This window comes from Phoenix dactylifera, unplaced genomic scaffold, assembly GCF_009389715.1.
Source record: "Phoenix dactylifera cultivar Barhee BC4 unplaced genomic scaffold, palm_55x_up_171113_PBpolish2nd_filt_p 000195F, whole genome shotgun sequence".
Lineage (NCBI taxonomy): Eukaryota > Viridiplantae > Streptophyta > Magnoliopsida > Arecales > Arecaceae > Phoenix > Phoenix dactylifera.
Genome location: NW_024067719.1, coordinates 716,952 through 736,244, shown reverse-complemented (window position 1 = coordinate 736,244; position 19,293 = coordinate 716,952). Strand labels below are relative to the sequence as shown.

Genomic DNA, 19,293 nt, shown 5'->3' with positions numbered 1-19,293 from the left:
ATATTATGTATAATAAACGGTAACCACCAACTTCCTTACATCACTGGTTGGAACCAGCATTTATGATATTACAGGTTGAAACTAGCACACTCTCTAAAAAAATATTATTTATAAAAACATTTTAATATTTTTTATGTGGGTTTTTTTGGGTCTGATCGGGTCTTAATTTAGTCCAGAAAGTAAGCAAATGCTTTTGCACAGATAAGGTGCAACGTATTCTCCCACCATGGTTCACTCTTTATAAGTACAATAATTGCAGGGTATGACCCCCCAAGAAAGGGAAAGCGAAGCGGAGATGGAAGCACTCTTCTCCCAGTTCTCCTTCCTTGCTAACCAAGCCCTCGAGGACGAGAACTTCGATCCTGCAAGAATCGAGGAAATTCTGGATCTCTTCGAGCAAGAGGCCTATGCGTCCTGGTCATCCGTCGAGGCCGAGCACCAGAAGGAGGCCCAAGATGCGATGAATTCGTTGAAGGAAGCCGAGGACTACCTCGATTCCATTATGGAGGCCGCCATGGCCGAATTCCGGCAGTCCTACGACGCAGCCGAGAAGTCTTCGAAGGAAGAGCTCTCGAGCCTTGTCCATTCCGCGGACGCTGCACGGAAGATGGGGCAGTCCCTTGGGGCCGCAGCGGTTGGCTCCTCCGAGAAGTACTTGGACGCGGCCCTTTCCTCAGCCACGGCCACCATGAAATCGGCGTTTGCCACTTCGAAGGTCCACCCTTCTTAGATGGATGATTAATCATACCACGCAGCTACTCTTTGCCGTTGTGTTATGAGTTTGTTATCACCTTTGGTTTGAGCAGATGTCCTTTAGGTGCCAATAAAAGTTAATTAGACCTGTTAAATTGTGGTGGTGATGGTGAAGAGTCTTCCTTTCCACATGGCTTCTCAGTGTTTGCTACTTTTGCTACCTTGGGATGTTCGGATGAGTGAAAGGTTCAGGATGCCTTGTCTGAATTATTGTTTGGTGCAAAGTCATTTTCTCACCTTCAGTAGAATTAAGTGCATGTTTGGGGCTTGCACTCGTCAAAAATGATTCTGATCTTAAAGCAAAATTTTAAGTGGTTGATTATAATTCCATAGTAATTCTAAATTTTGTTGAAAATCCTTCAAAACCTGGTTTACGTAAAGCCGATCATCTCATGCTTCCTGTCGATGCAATCCCCTAAGCTGAATATTATGTTTGCGGAAAGTTATTTTTCTTTTTCAGAAATATATTGCGCTGCTCCTCGATGCCCCTCGCGCATCTTTTCTTCCGGACTCTATGCATATCTGTTTCTTTTTTATCCTTCCCACAAAAGAAAAGAAACCTCTCAGTCTCTTCCTCTCCGTGGAATCACCGTGGGATCTTCCTCCAATCTCCCTTATTTTGTTTCCTTTCCTATGTTTTCTCCCCTGCTCTCTCCATGGGATCCCCGGCCATCGAACGGCAATTGCTGCGCACGAGGAACTCACTCGCCGTGGGTCTTTGTTGCGTCTCCGTCACTGGCTCCCGCATCTACACGTCCTGCTCAAAGCCCTGTAGAAGATTGATAAGGCTCCTTTGTTTCTGTACCAGGTTCCAATGTTTATGTTTCAGAACTCTCTAGCTTCTGCAGTTTTGCAGCTCTAAGCTATCCTCAATTTTGTTTACAGAACTCTCTGTTTACAATTCTATCTGATTATTTGTTACATTGACGGCTGACATTCATCGACTATAATATTTTAGAATTCTTTTTGAAACAGAACTCTCTGTTTCGGTAATTCAGGTTTTTTGCATCTGAATTCAGATGTCATTGCGTGAGTTATAGGCCTGCAGTGTTCTCTTCGAGAAATTGTAGGTGCTTTTGTAAAGGAACCAGCAACCCGTTGCCTTTCTCTCCCATCAATTTAACCCATTTTTCTTAGATTTACATCTGAAATCGAATGGTTAATTGCAGACCCACAAAGGCTAGGGCAAAAATCAAGAACAGAGATTCTGATCTTTGTTTTGCAAGGCCTTGGAAGTACTTTGAACAAGGAGGGCTGAAAATGAATTCACTTGCCTATGAGTTTGAAAGAACTACATATGGCAGCTCCTAAAGGTCGGAGGAAAAGCATACAAATTATTATGATATAGTTGGTAATATGATCACAGAGATAATTGGCGGGGATGAGCCACGAATTCTGCAAATTATTTTATGAAAAAGATTAGCTAAAATAGAATTCTCAGATATATAGAGCGATATTCAGGCTAGATGGAACATTTTTAAGATTTTCAAGAATACAAGTATAAAGAATTATTAAGATCCATGAGAATTATTTTGCTATAAAATTATTGACAACTATATGAATTTGTATGAGAAGCATTGACAATAATTACAGTAAGTCAAGCGCGCAGAAGGAAGCCATAACCCCTCCAATTGAATGCCCTGTAACCATTATGAGAGTATCTCCACGTAGCTCCCTAGTCCTTCGGACAGCACTCATAATTCGAGAATGTACTATCGTGTCACGGTGCATCCGGTCAAAACATAAAGCATGTGACTTGCAATAAGTTTCTATTTCCTGTTCTACCTTCATGTTAGGAAAAACTTCTTACTAGATAAACAACTTTCCTATCTTTATGTGAGTAGAATGAGAATACCACAATAATTAATCAATGCAAGAACTACCAAAAATCAAACCACAAGCAAGAGACAATAATTTTTAGATGAAAAACCCTCCAATGTGAGGAAAAAAACCACCAAACCTAAGTCCACCACAAACATCCACTATCAACAATAATAGGCTTACAAAGTATCTTCTCTAGGCGAAGCTAGAGGATCACATACATCAAGAATCTTTTCCTTGGATCACAAACAAAAAGTTTATATGAAAAAGAGTTTAGGCTCCAATAATAAAATGAGAACAATCTCACCGAGTGTAGGTTTGCACAAGGTTCTTCTTCCTCTTGAGATGCCTTGAATAAGATCTTCACCTCCTCCTTGAGATGGATTCCACAAGCACTTTACCAAAGCGGCTGCCCTCTCTTTCTTCTCATCCACACTCTAATAGAATAATAAACCCTAACCCTTTACTCTTTTTGTTTCCTTCTCTTTTTCCTCTTTTTTTCTTTTTACTTAAATTGCTGGGTCCCACCTCACATAAGGTGGGACTTGGCCAACAATTCTCCCCCTTCCACCTTATGTGAGAGGCTCTACCAAGCTTTTCTTAAGCATACAAATATCATACTTCTTCTTAGGCAAAATTTTAGTCATCATATCCAACCCATTCTCATCAGTATGTATTTCCTCTAGTTGCAAAAGCTTTTTTTCCAACACATTCCGAATCCAATGATACCTTACATCAATATGCTTCGACCTTGAATGAAAGCTAGGATTCTTGCTAAGATGAATGGCACTCTGACTATCACAAAAGAGAATATACTTTTTGTTAGTATCCCATGCATGTCGCAGAAAAATCAAAAATTTTTTAGATCGCAGCGGAAGGCATGCGCGAGATCCCGTTCATCGTATGAACATATTTTTAAAACTTCATTTATAGATAGATTAGGATTAATTCTTTTAAACCATTTTTAAATCATTATGAAGATCAGATCTTCATCTTGTGCGGGTAGATGGTCTCCGCAAATCTGATATTCGTGGATTTGTTGAAGGTTCGATGGAAGCCGCACACGTGTCGGCCTCTATGGGTATCCACACGAAGTAGTGAATCGATCGAAGCTTTCGTATCTCCCCAGGGTGCTAGCTCCCTTGCAGAGATGGCTATTGATGGCTGAAATCCTCTCTTTTGAATCAACTCTTGATTGCCTTGAGAGGAGGAAGAAGAAGGAGGGATCTAGGAAGAAGAATGCAAGGCCCTTCGCAGCCTTTTCTTTTCCATGCGCTAGAACCAAGGAAGAAAGTCCAAGAGGAGATGCACACCTCCTCTTTTTCCTTCTTGCTGATGGCAGATGAAAGGAGGAAGAGAGGAGCTCTTGTTCACGGCTGAAAGAAGGAAAAATACCATAAAAATTCGTAGCCCCTTGAAGCCCCTTTTTTATGGCATGTGGATAGAGATGAGCTCCTAAATTTTAGGAGCTCATCTTTATCCCCTTTTTAATTCAAATGAGGAGGGGCATAGCCCCTCCTTTTTTCCTCACGCATCCAGCCAGTACGCCCCTCCCTCTTCTCCCATATGGTTAGCCCCACTTAATCAAATTAAGTGGGGATTGGGTTAGGACTAGTTTTAGGTCCAATCCTATTCAAAATAGGATTATGTGCACCTATTTTAATTTCTCCAAATCCTAATTCAATTAGAATTTAATTGAACCATGACTTAATTGAACTCTTCAATTAGGATATCAGAAAATGTTACAAATGAGGAAGTTGAAGATGATGATAGGCATGAGTACTATACACTGGAATTAGAGAATATGATTTCCAACTTGGATAATAAGTATACCTCATCAATGATCCCATATCGTAGGAGAACAAGCGACGCACGAGGGTTAGCTTCAAACGGTAGCAAACAAGAATCAGCTGCCTCTACTTTGATCAAGATAATTGGTTGGCTAGTTGATGTTGTAGAGAGTAATAACACAGTTAAGGCTGCAAATGGGTCAGTTTGACCTATGACCCGACCTGACCCAACCTGCTTAGACTCAATCCGACCCGATTTAAAGGACCCATGAGGCTGAGTTGGGTTCTAAATTGGACATGTTCTTTCTTTTAGGTTGGGTCTAGGTTTACTGAATTTTGACCTGGCCCAACCCGACTCGACCCATTTGATTTTTGAAGCAATTTTGGGTTTTCTACCCGATAACCCGATCCAACCTAACCTAAACTCGGTACATCATTGGGGCCTATAGGAGTGCTTAAGGGTCTCTTACTTTTTATTTCTCTAATCTCTTCTTGTATTTGACGACAAGAGGAATAGAAGAGACTGTCTTTTATGTACGGTCGAATGACATCAATTTTATGTGAAGGCTTAGGTTAGTTACATTAAATGGGAATATTGTTCTCCTAAGAAGGAAGTTCAAACTTATGAAGGCAAAATAGAGTATAATTTTTTCATGTGGAAGAAGATGGATTCATGACAAGTCCATTGCAGCTACTAAACTTTGTCATATGCCATTATCAAAACTATATTCCCCATCTTAGCCTATAAACGCTTTTCTAGTAATATGTTTGGAAAAAATAGTAGTAAATGCATTTTAACAAATTCAAGAGATGTCACTATTGAATAAAAAGGATTAGCATGGACGTAATTCTTTTTTGCATAAAAAAAGTATTTATATATGAACAGAAAATTTTTCTTGTAGCTAACAAGGTTGAACCTATTATTATTATTCTAGACCGTAATGGCATTAACCTTGATGCTTAAGCACTTTCACTTGTATGGTCCGATATAATATGTTTTATGTAGTTTTCACTCATTGAGTTAGGGTCGGATTATATATACACCCGACCTGACTAGAATACCCATTGGGTCAAAAATTTTTGGGTTGGGTTTGGATCCAATATTAGGACCTGAACAAAAAATTGGGTTGGGTCGAGTCACTTATGACCCGATCCAACCCAACCCATTTGGATCCCTATGCACAGCTACTCAACTAGATATGATCTTCCTGATTGTAGCATTTCAAGGATGGAAAAATTGCTTGGCACTTTTTCAGAAGTTGAAAGTGAGAGTGATCTCTTTTTACTTAGAACTCAATTATTCTTGCGCTGTGAATGTCCAGGGATATTTGTTGCTTTGGCTGACCCAACTATCCAGCTTGCTTGAATCAAAGCATTTTATGACAAAGACAATAACCATCTACCTATAGATCCTACCCTTTAGTTTTAGATTATTCCAATTTCTTAGCTTTATAATGCACACTCGATTATTCAAAAATTTAATAGAAATGTTATTGAAATAAGTTTATTATATTTCATGTAGGATGAAGATTGTATTCTCACCACTTGTTATTTTGTTAGTTTTAAAGTATTATTTTATGCTTGGATGATTTGAGCATCTTTATATTCTTGGAAGTAAGCTCTTATAATTTTAGACAGTGTGGATATATGATAACATGGTAGATGCATAATTTCTTTCATATTTTTATAACCATCTTAATAATTATAGTTGTTCAATTTCATATTTATATTCTTAGGAAATTTTTTAAATTGATCATGATTTGGGCTTACTTCCAATAATAGTGAATATAGATTGGGATGAATTGGATTTTCACCTAGAGGATGATATTGAAGAGGGGAATAATAAAAGTGATATTGAGCTTGATGCACTTGTAATAGCTAGTCTAGCAACATGTGTTGATTATTTTCTCAAATATATTTATAAGGAGCCATGTAGATATCCTTCGTATGTTGGTCATATGTGGGTTGTGAATATTTTGCATAACTTGGTAATAGATAATATGAGCAATTCCAAATGGAGACACATTTATTTCAAAATCTTTGCAGACTATTCAGGGATAAGTATGGTTTTATAAGTACCAGAGAAATGAGTGTTGAAGAAATAATGGCTATTTTTGGCTGATCTTGGGCCATGTAGTTAGTAATAAATTTGTTCAAGAATGGTTTCAACATTCTCGAGTGACTATTAGCAAACAATTTCATAGAATTCTTTGAGTATCAAAGAAATTTATATTTGACATGATACAGCCTCCACCAGATTATAATGATATCATCCTTGAATACATTCGGTAAAGACCACAATTTTACCCATTTTTCAAAGTAAGGGCTCAACTTGATATCTTATTCATGTATACTTGAATTGTGCATTTTTCTATATTCATTAGTGTCTCTACTTATTATACAATATGTACGATTCTTTTAGTGCTATTGACGGAATGTACGTTCATATGGTAGTTCCTATGGATAAGAAAATTCCATATATAAGGAGGAGATTGTATTAAACAGTATGTGATGGCAGTATGTGGGTTTGAAATATGTTTTACATTTGTATAGGTTGGATGGGAAGGCACTACTCATGATACATGTATATTAGTTGAGACTTTACGAAGATTAGAAATAAATCTTTCCACATCCGAAAAGGTGGTGAATATAATAAATAAATTATGTTAGGAACTTTATAAATGGAATGAATAGTTTTTATAACCGATATGACATTATTTATGCTTGGAAGAGATAAATATTATGTCGTTAATGTGGGATATTTGAACATGAAAGGGCACTTGGCACCATATAAAGGAGAAAGGTCTCATATTCCTCAAATTTGATGTGGTAGTCAACCAAAACAAGGTCCAAATGAGGCATTCAACTAAGCTCATGCATCACTCCAAAATATTATAGAGCGTACATTTGGAGTTTGGAAAAATAGATGGGTTACACTTACCCAAATGCCTCCATATAAGCAGGATAACCAAATACCCTATAGATTCCTTAGTCTATGGATAGTCCCTTATAAGAATCATTATTGCTAGCATGGCAATTCATAACTATATTAGAAAACATGCAAAGCATGATGAGGAGTTTGATAGGGTGATAATAATGAGGACTACATACCATTTGTTGAGAATGACATTAACCATGAGAATACTATCCAGAAGCCCCTACCAAACATTGTGGCACAAGATGATTACTTCACGGCTCAAGTACGCGATAACATGCATGATCTGTTAATATATAGATAGGTGTTGCAGTATGTTAGTGTAACTTTCTCTTGATGAAACACGCATAATAATTATTTGTTTTATTTTATTTATTTTTCATATTAGCAATATTCAAAAAATAATGTTATATGAATTTTATTAAATTTATTTGCATCATGGTATTCATTTGTCTTATATCTAAATACTTTTATAATTATTTTAGGTATTTATCCTTTTTGGTTATTTTGTCATTCAAAAGTAGCTTTTAGATTTGCCAACCAAATATTCAGCAAACTATTTCTACAGCTTTAGATAGGTTTTTGGATCTTGATAGCTAAACACCTTTGTGGCAAAAAAACTATTTTATCCCAAAATAGCTTTGACCTCAAAATTTAGCTTTTACCAAAAACTACTTATTGGCTAAAAGCTACAACATCCCCAAACAGACCTTAACTCCACTATTTTTCGCCAAGAAAACTGAATTTCCATGAGCTATTAAAGTATGCAGAGGCATGCATGTTTGGTTTTCATTGCTGATCCACTAATTTTTCTACTTTTGACTCAATTGTGCATGCTGGTTTAATGTGGTTCTACTTGATTTTTCTCAAAAATATATGAACATCATTGCCTCCCTAATTGATTTAAAAGAAAACAAATAAAAATGTAAGGGGTACAACAACAGAGATAAATACAACTAGCATAGTATATCGTTAGTGTTGAAAATGGATCAGATACTGTATATCCATATTCGATTCCATATCTTTTCATGAATACGAATACAATTATGTTACCCAAGGTGACAAGCCAAGAGGGGGGGGGGGGGTGAATTGGTTTCTCTTAATTTTAACTATCTTACTTATGTCAATTCTCTGATACCACTGTTGGGAACCCGCCTATGCCGCTGATATTTCAAAACAAAAATCAGATTGCAGCGGAATCGGCATAAGCGGGATCGACGTTCATCGCATGAACGCTGTTTCTAGACCGTTCGTAGTTAGATAAGGATTAATACTTTTAAAACCTTTAGGGAGATCAAATCTTCACCTTGTGCGGGTAGATGATCACCGCAAACTGAAGCTCGTGGTTTTAGGTTGAGGGTTCGTTTGAAGCCGTTCAAACGTCCGGCCTCTACGGGTATCCACACGAAGCAGAGGACCTGATCAAAGATCTCTTGTCTTCCCGGGGTGCTAGCTCCCTTGCAAAGACTTCTTTTGATGGCTGATCTCCTCTCTTTCTTTCAACTCTTGAATATGCTTGAGAGGAGGAAGAAGAAGTATGAAGAAGAGGATGAAGAAGAATCCCCACGCAGCCTTCTTTTCTTCCTTGCGTTGGATGAAGGAAGGGAAGGGGAGGAGGCCGCCAACACTTGGATCTTCTTCTTCCCTTGCTTGCGGCTGAAACAAGGAGAGGGAGAGGGTGGCCACGGCACAAGAGGGAGAGGCTTCCATGCTTCTAGGGCGCCGGCCTCATAAGCCCTTTTATAGCCATCAAGGGCTCCTCCAAAGTAGGAGCCCTAGATGACTTTCCAAAGAGGGGGCGCCGGCCCCCTCTCTTGTGCCGCACCAAGTGATCAAGGGGAGGGGCTTGCGCCCCTCCCTCTTGGTAAACCCTAGTCCACATTAGGGTTTGCATTGCCCTAATGTGGTCAAGCCCTAATCCTATTAGGCTTAGCCCAAGGGTGAACCAATGGATCCAATCTAGGTAAGTCCTAATCCAATTAGTACTTGAATCAATTTTGACTCAATTGAACTCTTCATTCCTAATCCAATTAGGAGTCTTATTGATTCATTAGATTAATAATTAATTGTGACTTAAAAACCCTAATCGATATTAGGATGTATTTAATTTGAGTCCTAATCCAATTAGGACTCAATTTGAATCCGAAGTCCTAATCCAATTGGGACTTCTAGGAATCCTATTCTAAGTAGGAATTCACATTGAATTCAAAATCCTATTCTAAGTAGGATTGTGGGAATCCTAATCCAAGTAGGAATCCCAGTCCTACTCCAACTAGGATTCCCAGTCCTAATTCAATTAGGACTCTAGGAATCCTACTCGAAGTAGGACTCTTGTTTCAAGTCCAATTAATTAATTTCCTTTGTTCCTTCTTCAACTGAATATCAATCGAATTGATTATTTGTGATTCCTAATCACTATTCAACCATCAGATCGGTCAATACTTCTAATGTGTGTGACCCCATAGGTTCTACTCTGACTGGTAGTGAGATATATTGTGATCTCTATCACAATATCATTGAAGACTCCTTTCAATGGGTTGGAACGATTCCAACTCAACTCATTAGGGTTTATCGATCATCAAGATAATCCCTATGAGTCCCACCATCCACCAGTGACACCTAGCAGCATGTAGTGGCTACCCAGCAGAATAGAATGGTGAACCTCTAGGTGCAGTTAATATGTGATACAGTCCTACTATCGCGGATCCCTACAGGACGGAGGTCATGGACAACTCGTCAAACCCCATCGTCTGTCATATGTGAAGATTTATTCGACTTAAGTTCGAGAGTGGAAAACTCTTTCTCCACTGTACATACTGCCCCGGCCGAGGTCTTACGAACTCAGTCTTATAAATCACATAGGATCTCTCCTTATCTATCAAGGTTGATAGATTCCTTATAGGTGCATACCCTACTCCTACAGTAAACTTACTGCAGCCAATCTACACTGCATGGACCCATATGGCTGGAGACCATGTATGTGTGCAGTCAAACTACAATAACCTCACTGTGAGTAGCCGAAGCACCGCAGGTCAAAGGACCAGTCACACTACTGCAATATCAAGCAAGTCACTGACGAGTGGATAGACATCCAAGTGACTTCTTGTATTGGTCACGCTCAGTACCCTTGTTCTTAACAAGCACCTGCACTATTACTTCAGTGTCGCCACACTGTGGACTCGAGTCTCGTCCATCCTTAAGGAAAGTAATCTGTGCACTGATCTCATCGGATTGATCACCGTCCTCGTGATGATCCATCGATCAGGAGCATTTAGAAATTAATCACCAATGATGCATGGCTCAAATTCTTAACTCTTAAGAATATGCATCATCATCTTATTAATTCTTGGACGATTCATAGACACATAAACAATATAAATGAAAAAGATGCCTTTTATTTATTCAATAATAATAAAGTCAAATACAAATTATGTCCCAGAATTAATAATGTGTCAGCCAAAAATTGGCTTCTAGGGCATACATCTAACAATCTCCCACTTGCACTAAAGCCAATCAGTCATATATCTTAGTCCCATCTTCTCAAGGTGGGCTTCAGTCTTTTGCTGACTTAGCTGTTTAGTGAATGGGTCTGCCACGTTGTCCGCGGAGTCTACTCTCTGCACCTCGACATACTTCTTCTCAACATAGTCGCGTATGAGGTGAAAGCGCCGCTCTATATGCTTGGACTTCTGATGAGACCTTGGCTCCTTAGCAAGGGCTATGGCGCCATTATTATCGCAGTAGAGTGTTATGGCATCTGATGACATTACATCCAATTCCGCAATGAATTTCTTGAACCAGAAGCCTTCCTTAGCAGCTTCGGAGGCGGCGATGTATTCAGCTTCCATAGTAGAATCAGCAATGATCGGTTGTTTGGAACTCTTCCAATTTACCGTACCACCATTGCACAAGAACACATATCCAGATGTTGACTTTCTATCATCGACATCAGTCATGAAGTCTGAATCTGTGTATCCTTCTACCTTCAACTCTAATGATCCTCCAAAAACCAAGAATAAATCTTTAGTTCTTCTCAAGTACTTAAGAATATTCTTCACAGCTGTCCAGTGTTCTTCACCTGGATTTGACTGATATCTGCTTGTGACACTCACAGCAAGAGCTATATCAGGTCGTGTACATAGCATGGCATACATGAGGCTCCCTATTGTCGATGCATAGGGAATCTTGCTCATGCGTTGAATCTCTTCAGATGTGTTGGGGCACATCTTCTTGGAGAGATGAATTCCATGCCTAAGGGGTAAAAGACCCCTTTTGGAGTTTTCCATGCTGAACCTTTTCAGCACTTCCTCTATATACATTTTCTGTGATAGGCCAAGCATCATTTTAGATCTATCTCTATAGACCTTTATTCCCAAAATATAGGATGCTTCCCCAAGGTCTTTCATGGAGAACTCTTTTGACAACCAGACCTTGACCGAGGTTAGCATGGGAATATCATTCCCTATCAGGAGGATGTCGTCCACGTACAGTACGAGAAATACGACAGCGCTCCCACTAACCTTTTTGTAAACACACGGTTCCTCTTCGTTTTTGATGAAATCAAACGTTTTGATTGCGTCATCAAAACGAGTGTTCCAACTCCGAGATGCTTGCTTTAGTCCATAGTTGGACCTTTGCAGCTTGCAGACCTTGTGATCTCCATCACTGGAAGTGAAACCCAGAGGCTGTTCCATATAGATATCTTCATCAAGATATCCATTCAGGAAAGCAGTTTTCACATCCATCTGCCAGATTTCATAATCATGAAATGCTGCAATGGCAAGCAGTGTTCGGATGGATTTCAGCATGGCTGCAGGTGAAAAAGTTTCCTGATAGTCAATGCCTTCGCGTTGACTATACCCTTTCGCCACCAGCCTTGCCTTAAAGGTCTCTACCTTTCCTTCCGGACCTATTTTCCTTTTGTAGATCCATTTACATCCAATAGGTACAATACCTTCTGGTGGATCTACTAAGGTCCAGACTTGGTTGGAATGCATGGAGTCTAACTCTGACTTCATGGCTTCCAGCCATTTCTCGGAATCGATATCAGATATCGCCTCGTTGTAGGTTTTGGGATCTTGTGTATGATCCCTATCTCCCACTAGGAACATTTCCTCGGTATCCTCTTCTAGTATACCTAAGTATCTATCGGAAGGATGGGAGACCCTACTAGATCTACGAGGTGGTTGAGGGACATCGTGTACTGGCTTTGTATGAATGGGTTCGATAGGATCCATGACTCGTTGCTTTTCAGAGACTTTCTCTTCAAGTTCAATTTTCCTCCCACTGCCTCTATCAAGGATAAACTGATTTTCCAAAAAGATGGCATGACGGCTCACAAACACATTGTGATCCTCTGAGATGTAAAAATTGTATCCTAATGACTCTTTAGGATATCCTATAAAACGAGCACTTATGGTCCTAGCCTCTAACTTGTCTGTCTGTAGTCTCTTGACGTGGGCCGGACATCCCCAAATCTTGAGATGACCAAGACTTGGTTTCTTACCATGCCATATCTCATACGGTGTGGTAGGAACTGATTTAGAGGAAACTCTATTCAATAAATAAATCGCTGTGAGTAAGGCATCTCCCCAAAGGAACATAGGTAAATCAGTGAAGCTCATCATGGACCTAACCATATCCAATAGGGTCCGATTCCTCCTCTCTGACACCCCGTTGAGTTGAGGCGTATCCGGAGGAGTCCATTGTGAGACTATGCCATTGTCCTTGAGATAGTCCCGAAATTCTCCACTAAGGTATTCTCCTCCTCGATCTGATCGAAGAGCCTTAAGGGATTTTTCAGTTTGTTTTTCTACTTCATTTTTGAACTCTTTGAACTTTTCAAAAGATTCAGATTTGTGTCTCATAAGATACACATACCCATACCGTAAATAATCATCGGTAAAGGTAATGAAGTACGAATAACGTCCCCTGGCTAGCACATCGAATGGGCCACATACATCTGTATGTACTAGGGTAAGTATTTCAGTGGTCCTCTCCCCATGTCCTACAAAGGGTAATCTGGCCATTTTTCCTTGAAGACAGGATTCGCAAACTGGATATGACTCGAAAGTCAATGAGCCGAGAAGCCCATCTTTATCCATTTGTTCATTCTGTCCTCTCCAATATGGCCAAGCCTGAGGTGCCACAAATATTTTTGGTTTATCTCATCCCTGGATCTTTTGGATCCTTTGGCATTCACTACTTGCTCAGACACATTTATAGATACATCCATATGCAAATGATAGAGACTGTCAATCATAAAACCACGTGCGTCTATTTTATTTCTTAAATAAATAGAACAGCAGTCTTTGTCAAATGTAAAAACATGACCTTCCTGTGCTAGACATGAAGCAGAAATCAAATTTCTGCTAGCAGCAGGTACATAATAGCAGTCTCTAAGTAATAAACTAAAACCAGACGGTAGTCGCAGATGGTAGGTGCCGACAGCCACAGCAGCAACTTTTGCCCCGTTGCCAACCCGAAGGGTTACCGCACCTTCCGCCAGCCTTCTACTTTCCTTTAGACCCTGCATGGTAGTGCACAGATGAGCACTAGAACCAGAATCTATAACCCAACTAGAAGTAGAAGAAACCGTTAGATTAGTTTCAATTATGAGCAAATCTATACCTTCTGAAGGTTTGTCACCTTTCATGTTCTTCAGGCTTTCGAGGTATGAAGGACAGTTCCTCTTCCAGTGGCCGTCGACATTGCAGTGGAAACATTTTTCTTTGTCATTAGCCTTTTTCTTTTGAACTTCCTTCTTTGGCTTCTTGTCTTTCTTCTGCTTCTTTGCAGGCTTCTTTTTCTTCCAAGTAGACTTTCTCTTGGAACCAGAAGTCAACTCAGCAGCAAGGACATTGCCCCTTGAACCTTTCAAGGCTCCCTCAGCAGTTACCAACATATTGATCAGTTCAGTCTTAGTGCATTCAATCTTATTCATGTGGTAGTTTACTATAAACTGACCAAATAAATCAGGAAGTGACTGTAGGATCAAATCCACTTGCAATTCCTTGTGCATGTTCATTCCGAGCTTCTCAAGCTCCTCTAGGTCCTTGATCATAGTCAGACCATGATCATGGACAGACTGCCTTTCGCGCATCTTTGTCTTGAAGAGCCTCTTGGACACTTCAAAACGAGCTGTACGACTCTGCTCACCATACAACTCTTGCAGGTGTGCTAGTATGTCCCTAGCAGTCTTGAGATTCTCATGCTGGCATTGGAGTTCATTTGACATGGATGCCATCATATAGCATTTAACTCTAATGTCATCATCCAGCCATTTTTGTTGCATCTGTCGCTGAACATCAGTAGGACGTGCTGGTAGTGTGGGGATATCTGAATCGAGTATGTAGCCTATTTTCTCACAGCTCAAAACAATTTTGAGATTTCTAAGCCAGTCCTTGTAATTGGTTCCGGTCAATCGGTTGGTCTCAAGAATACGGGTCAAAGGGTTTGAGGCTGACATTATGATCTGCAGAGAGTAAAGATTCTAGTTAGACTTTTGTACTTGATCCTAATCTGTTCTAAGGTCTTTTAGAACAAATGTAACTCCCACTATTTTCTCGATTTCCTCATACTCCCCTGGTAGGAAAACGGAAATCCTACACGACTAGGGTTTCTAGTGGGTACTGCGGTTCCACCGATTTACATGCCACCTCACCTAACAGTTATTGATGACACATAGATTGATGAATGTACAACTCTTGTACAATGCTTCTCAAGCATGTTGCAGTGCTTCTTGGTCTCTAAGCCATGAAGACCTCACCTAACAGTTATTGGTCCCATTTCTTAGTTAAGTCAGATCCACCGTATAACCGTAGGAATAAAGTCGTCATTGGGTCCTCACCTAACAGTTATTGGTGCCCAACCCCACCTTTACCCTACAACATCTCATGTCTATAGAGAGGTCCAGCCCCCCGATGCAACTTGCCCACTGTGTCCAGCTGATGAGAGCACAAAAGTGCGATCTAAATACCCATTAACTTAGCTTAATGCTAGCAAAATAATGATAAATAATAGGTGTTAACATTTGCATGATTAAATATTTTATCCTTAGCACTTATTATAATTTTTATCATTATTTTATATAAATTCATCTTAAAAGAATGCATCTTCCTAACTGCAGAACAGAGCCCAGATTCAGCCATCCACAATGCATCTCGAGCATTTCCACGTCCGCATCCGTGAGCCACATCAGCCCTCTTAAGACCCGTCCGCGTCTCAGGATCCGTGATCAAATCATGCTGTGATCAGCCTTTCTCCCAGCTCTTGGAACCTGCGATCAAGTGTTTCTCTCGTGCGTCCACGAAGCTTCAGCGTCCCGAGTCCAACATCCGGCCGTCCGTGGCGATTCCGCCGCGTCCCAGCGCGTGTGATCAGCTCCCAGCATCCACCACGATTTTCAGCCTTCACCAGATCCCGCAGGAGTCCCAGATCTCAGCTTCCTTCCGCTTCTCCCGCAAGTCAGAGCATACATCCCAGTTCTCCCACGCATCTCAGCATCTGGGATCCTCCGCGTCCGAACCAGCTTCCGTTCCAGCTTCTTCGGAGTTCCAGCCACATCAGCTCCCAGCCTTCCGTCTTCCTCGCAGTCTCCGTGTCCCAGCTCCATCTCAAGCTCATCCGTTCGCTACCCAACCTCCCAACATCCTGCAGCCATCCGCATTCGAAGATCCCGCATCCCAGCAAAGTCCCGGCCGTCCGCGTGCAAAAATCCACCGCGATCCAGCCTCTCCCAGACATCCCGCGTCCGTGATCTCAGCGTATGCGTCCCAGGTTCTCCCAATTCTCAGCAGTCCACGCATCCCAGCTCCTCTCGAATCTCCAACGATCCACCCGCGAAGCTCCCAGCGTCCGCGTGCATCCCGCGAAGATCGCGATCCATCCACGTCCGAGCTTCTCGCGTCCGGGATACTCGGCATCTCCACGTATTCCGGGAGATCAGGGACTCATCGCATTTTAAAAGGAGGGCTCTCTCGGCTGGGAGGAGGTATCCCTCATTCGGAAGAAAAGAAGAAACAGAGGAGGGCCCTCTGTCAAAAGAAAAAAAAAGAGAAAGGGAAACAGGGCCTCCCCTGTTTCCGAAAAGAAAAAAAGAAAGAAAGGAAAAGGGGAAAATGAAAGGGGGACTAATTTTTAAAATGGGTGGCTGATTTCTTAGGAGGGAGATGGAGGAACCTTTGATGTATTGCTCTTTGAAGTAAACTCTAAACTTTTGCCTTCAATGAATCATATTTACTGATATGTTTTTGATCCATGCATAGTTATTTCGTAGATAGTTCTTAAATGGATTATGATTATTGATATATGGATTGCTTTAGTATTTGATTCGTCGTAGACGTAGAAAGCACGACGAATGCTTAGAAATTGAGTTCATATGTTCATGAAACATATACCATGATTAGATCTATCCTACTATTCATTTTTAATCAAGAACCATAGAGTTTATTTCTTGGGTGCAATATCGTCAAGGGGGATTCCAGATCCCTACCATCTTTATTTTATTAAACTTTGTTTCTTGCTATATTGTTCTCCGATTTTAATTTCTGAAAATCAAACATAATTTTAATCCACAAATTTATTGAATTAATTAATCTAAAATTATATTAAATAATCTCATATACATTTCGTTCCCTGAGGATTCGACCTCGGACTCCCGAGAATTTACTACTTGTGCGATTCTCCTGCACTTGGGAGAACAATTTTATTTTTGCATCAAGTTTTTGGCGCCGTTGTCGGAGAACGGCTGATTTATTAGTATATTTTTAGAGTTAATTTTTAGTTGATTTGTTAGTATTTTTCTTTTGAAAAAAAAAAAATTGAATCTTTATTGCTGTTTTTTTTATTCCCTGCACAGTCTGCATCAAACTCTGATATCTGAGTAATTCACCGTCTGATTGGATTCAAATTTGGTCGTCGGGTGCAGACCTGTGTTTCTTTCATCTGAACGGTCTGATTGCCATTCGGATACTTTTACGACCATTATATTAATCTGAAACCTTGCTGCTGTCTGTTGTGAATTTTCTGTGTTTAAATTTTTTTTTTAGAATCAGAATTTTATTATTATCATATCTCATTAACCCTTGTTGCTAGTTGAAAATTGAAAAAAACTTTAAGAAAAGATCAAGGGTGATCATTAAAAGAATAAATAAATAAATAAACTCTGAAACTTTGTATGCTAGGGTGGAATAGGGACGACACCGGTCGATTAAGTCGTACAACTTTAGATCATCCCTTAGGACACATCCTTGAAATTCCTTCGCAGTATCTCACCCCTTTTGAGATGGCAAATTTTCCTGATGATGTAGGAAGTCACCATGGTGATGAAGGTAGACCTCCAGTTATGACACTTCGACAATATTTACACCCTACTAGGACTAGTCAACCTTCATGCATGATTATTCCTGAAAATGTTGGACACTTTGAAATCAAACCAGGGGTAATTCAATTGCTGCCAAAGTATCATGGAATGGAATCCGAGAACCCTTATCTTCACCTTACGGATTTTGAGAAAATTAGTATCACGTTTAGAGTGCCAAATGTATCGGAAGATGTCCTTAAATTGACCTTGTTTCCTTTTTCCTTAAAGGATAAAGCCAAAACATGGCTGAACTCCTTGAGACCTAGATCGCTAGGAACATGGCAGGATATGCAAAGAGAATTCTTGAAAAAATTCTTTCCCACACAAAGGACTAACTTTTTGAAAAGGCACATTAGTAACTTCCAACAAAAAGACCATGAAACATTTTATGAATGCTGGGAGAGATTTAAAGATTTGCTTCTCTCTTGTCCTCATCATGGGTTTGAAACATGGAGAACCATTAGTTTCTTTTACGAAGGGTTGTCTCCACAGTTAAAACAATTTATAGAGACTATGTGCAATGGTCTATTTTTAGAAAAGCAACCCGATGAGGCATGGGACTATTTAGACTCTCTCGCAGAGACTGCACAATTATGGGATACAGGGGATAGAGTGAATAAACCTTTGGCTAAGCCTACTAGCATTGGACACGGGGGCCTTTACAACCTTAGTACTCAGGATGATATTCAGGCTAAAATGGCAGCCCTTACTAGGAAGGTAAAGGAAATTGAACTTAGAAGGATTGAACCCGTCAAGACCTTAGAACATAACAGCGAGTGTTGTAGGATTTGTGAGATGCCTGGTCATCTCACCACTGATTGCCCCACAATACCCGCATTCAAGGAAGTCTTGCATGATCAGGCCAATGTTATGAATACATATCAAAAATCTTTTAATAATCCTTTTTCGGGTACTTATAACCCTGGATGGAAGAACCATCCAAATTTCAGATGGAGGAATGACCAACCTCAACAAGTATATAACCCAACTCCTCCACCTCCGCAGCCTCATTATGCACACGCACCCCCTCAAAAATCCAGTCTCGAAGAAACTTTGCAATCTTTCATGCAAGGTCAAGCTAAAATCAATGATGAATTAAGAAATCAACTGACAACGCTGACCACTGCTTTAAGTGCTCAAGAGAAAGGTAAGCTACCAGCTCAACCACAACCTAATCCTCAAATCTATGGCGGTAGCAATGCATCATCTTCAACTTCGCATAAAGAATAAGCAAAGAGTATAATAACTTTGAGAAGTGGAAAGGTTATTGACCGACCAGTCCCAGAACAAACACACGTCATACCTGATTCTGACCCTCCCAAGACAAAAGAAAAGGATAATGAAGAAACTGAAACACCAATATCTACTGAAAAAATTGAATGTCCTTTTTCTGCACCATTTCCACAAAGATTAAAGCCCTTGCAAAAGCTTGAACCAAACTCTGAAATTCTTGAGCTTTTTAAGCAAGTAAAAATCAATGTACCTCTTCTTGATGCAATCAAACAAGTGCCTTCCTATGCAAAATTTTTAAAAGATTTGTGCACTGTCAAGCGTCGTTTAAATGTCAAGAAGAAAGCATTTTTGGCTGAAAATGTAAGTGCAATTTTATAGCATAACATTCTCCCTAAATA

At 40.1% G+C, this 19,293-nt stretch overlaps 1 protein-coding gene and 1 pseudogene across 1 annotated transcript; one reads left to right on the top strand and one right to left on the bottom strand.

The window, feature by feature from the left end:
* The first annotated feature begins 219 nt into the window (after nt 1–219).
* On the top strand, nt 220–1,036 carry LOC103705114. Its single transcript, XM_008788728.4, has one exon. The coding sequence runs from the start codon at nt 263–265 to the stop codon at nt 728–730; it is 468 nt and encodes a 155-aa protein (XP_008786950.1). The 5' UTR covers nt 220–262; the 3' UTR covers nt 731–1,036.
* A 16,971-nt stretch (nt 1,037–18,007) lies between these two features.
* Nucleotides 18,008–18,105, bottom strand: LOC120105115 (annotated as a pseudogene).
* Between the last annotated feature and the right edge of the window lie 1,188 nt (nt 18,106–19,293).

Bases quoted from the DNA above. Each gene is read 5' to 3' on its own strand.
- LOC103705114 (XM_008788728.4), top strand. From the start codon at position 263: ATGACCCCCCAAGAAAGGGAAAGCGAAGCGGAGATGGAAGCACTCTTC.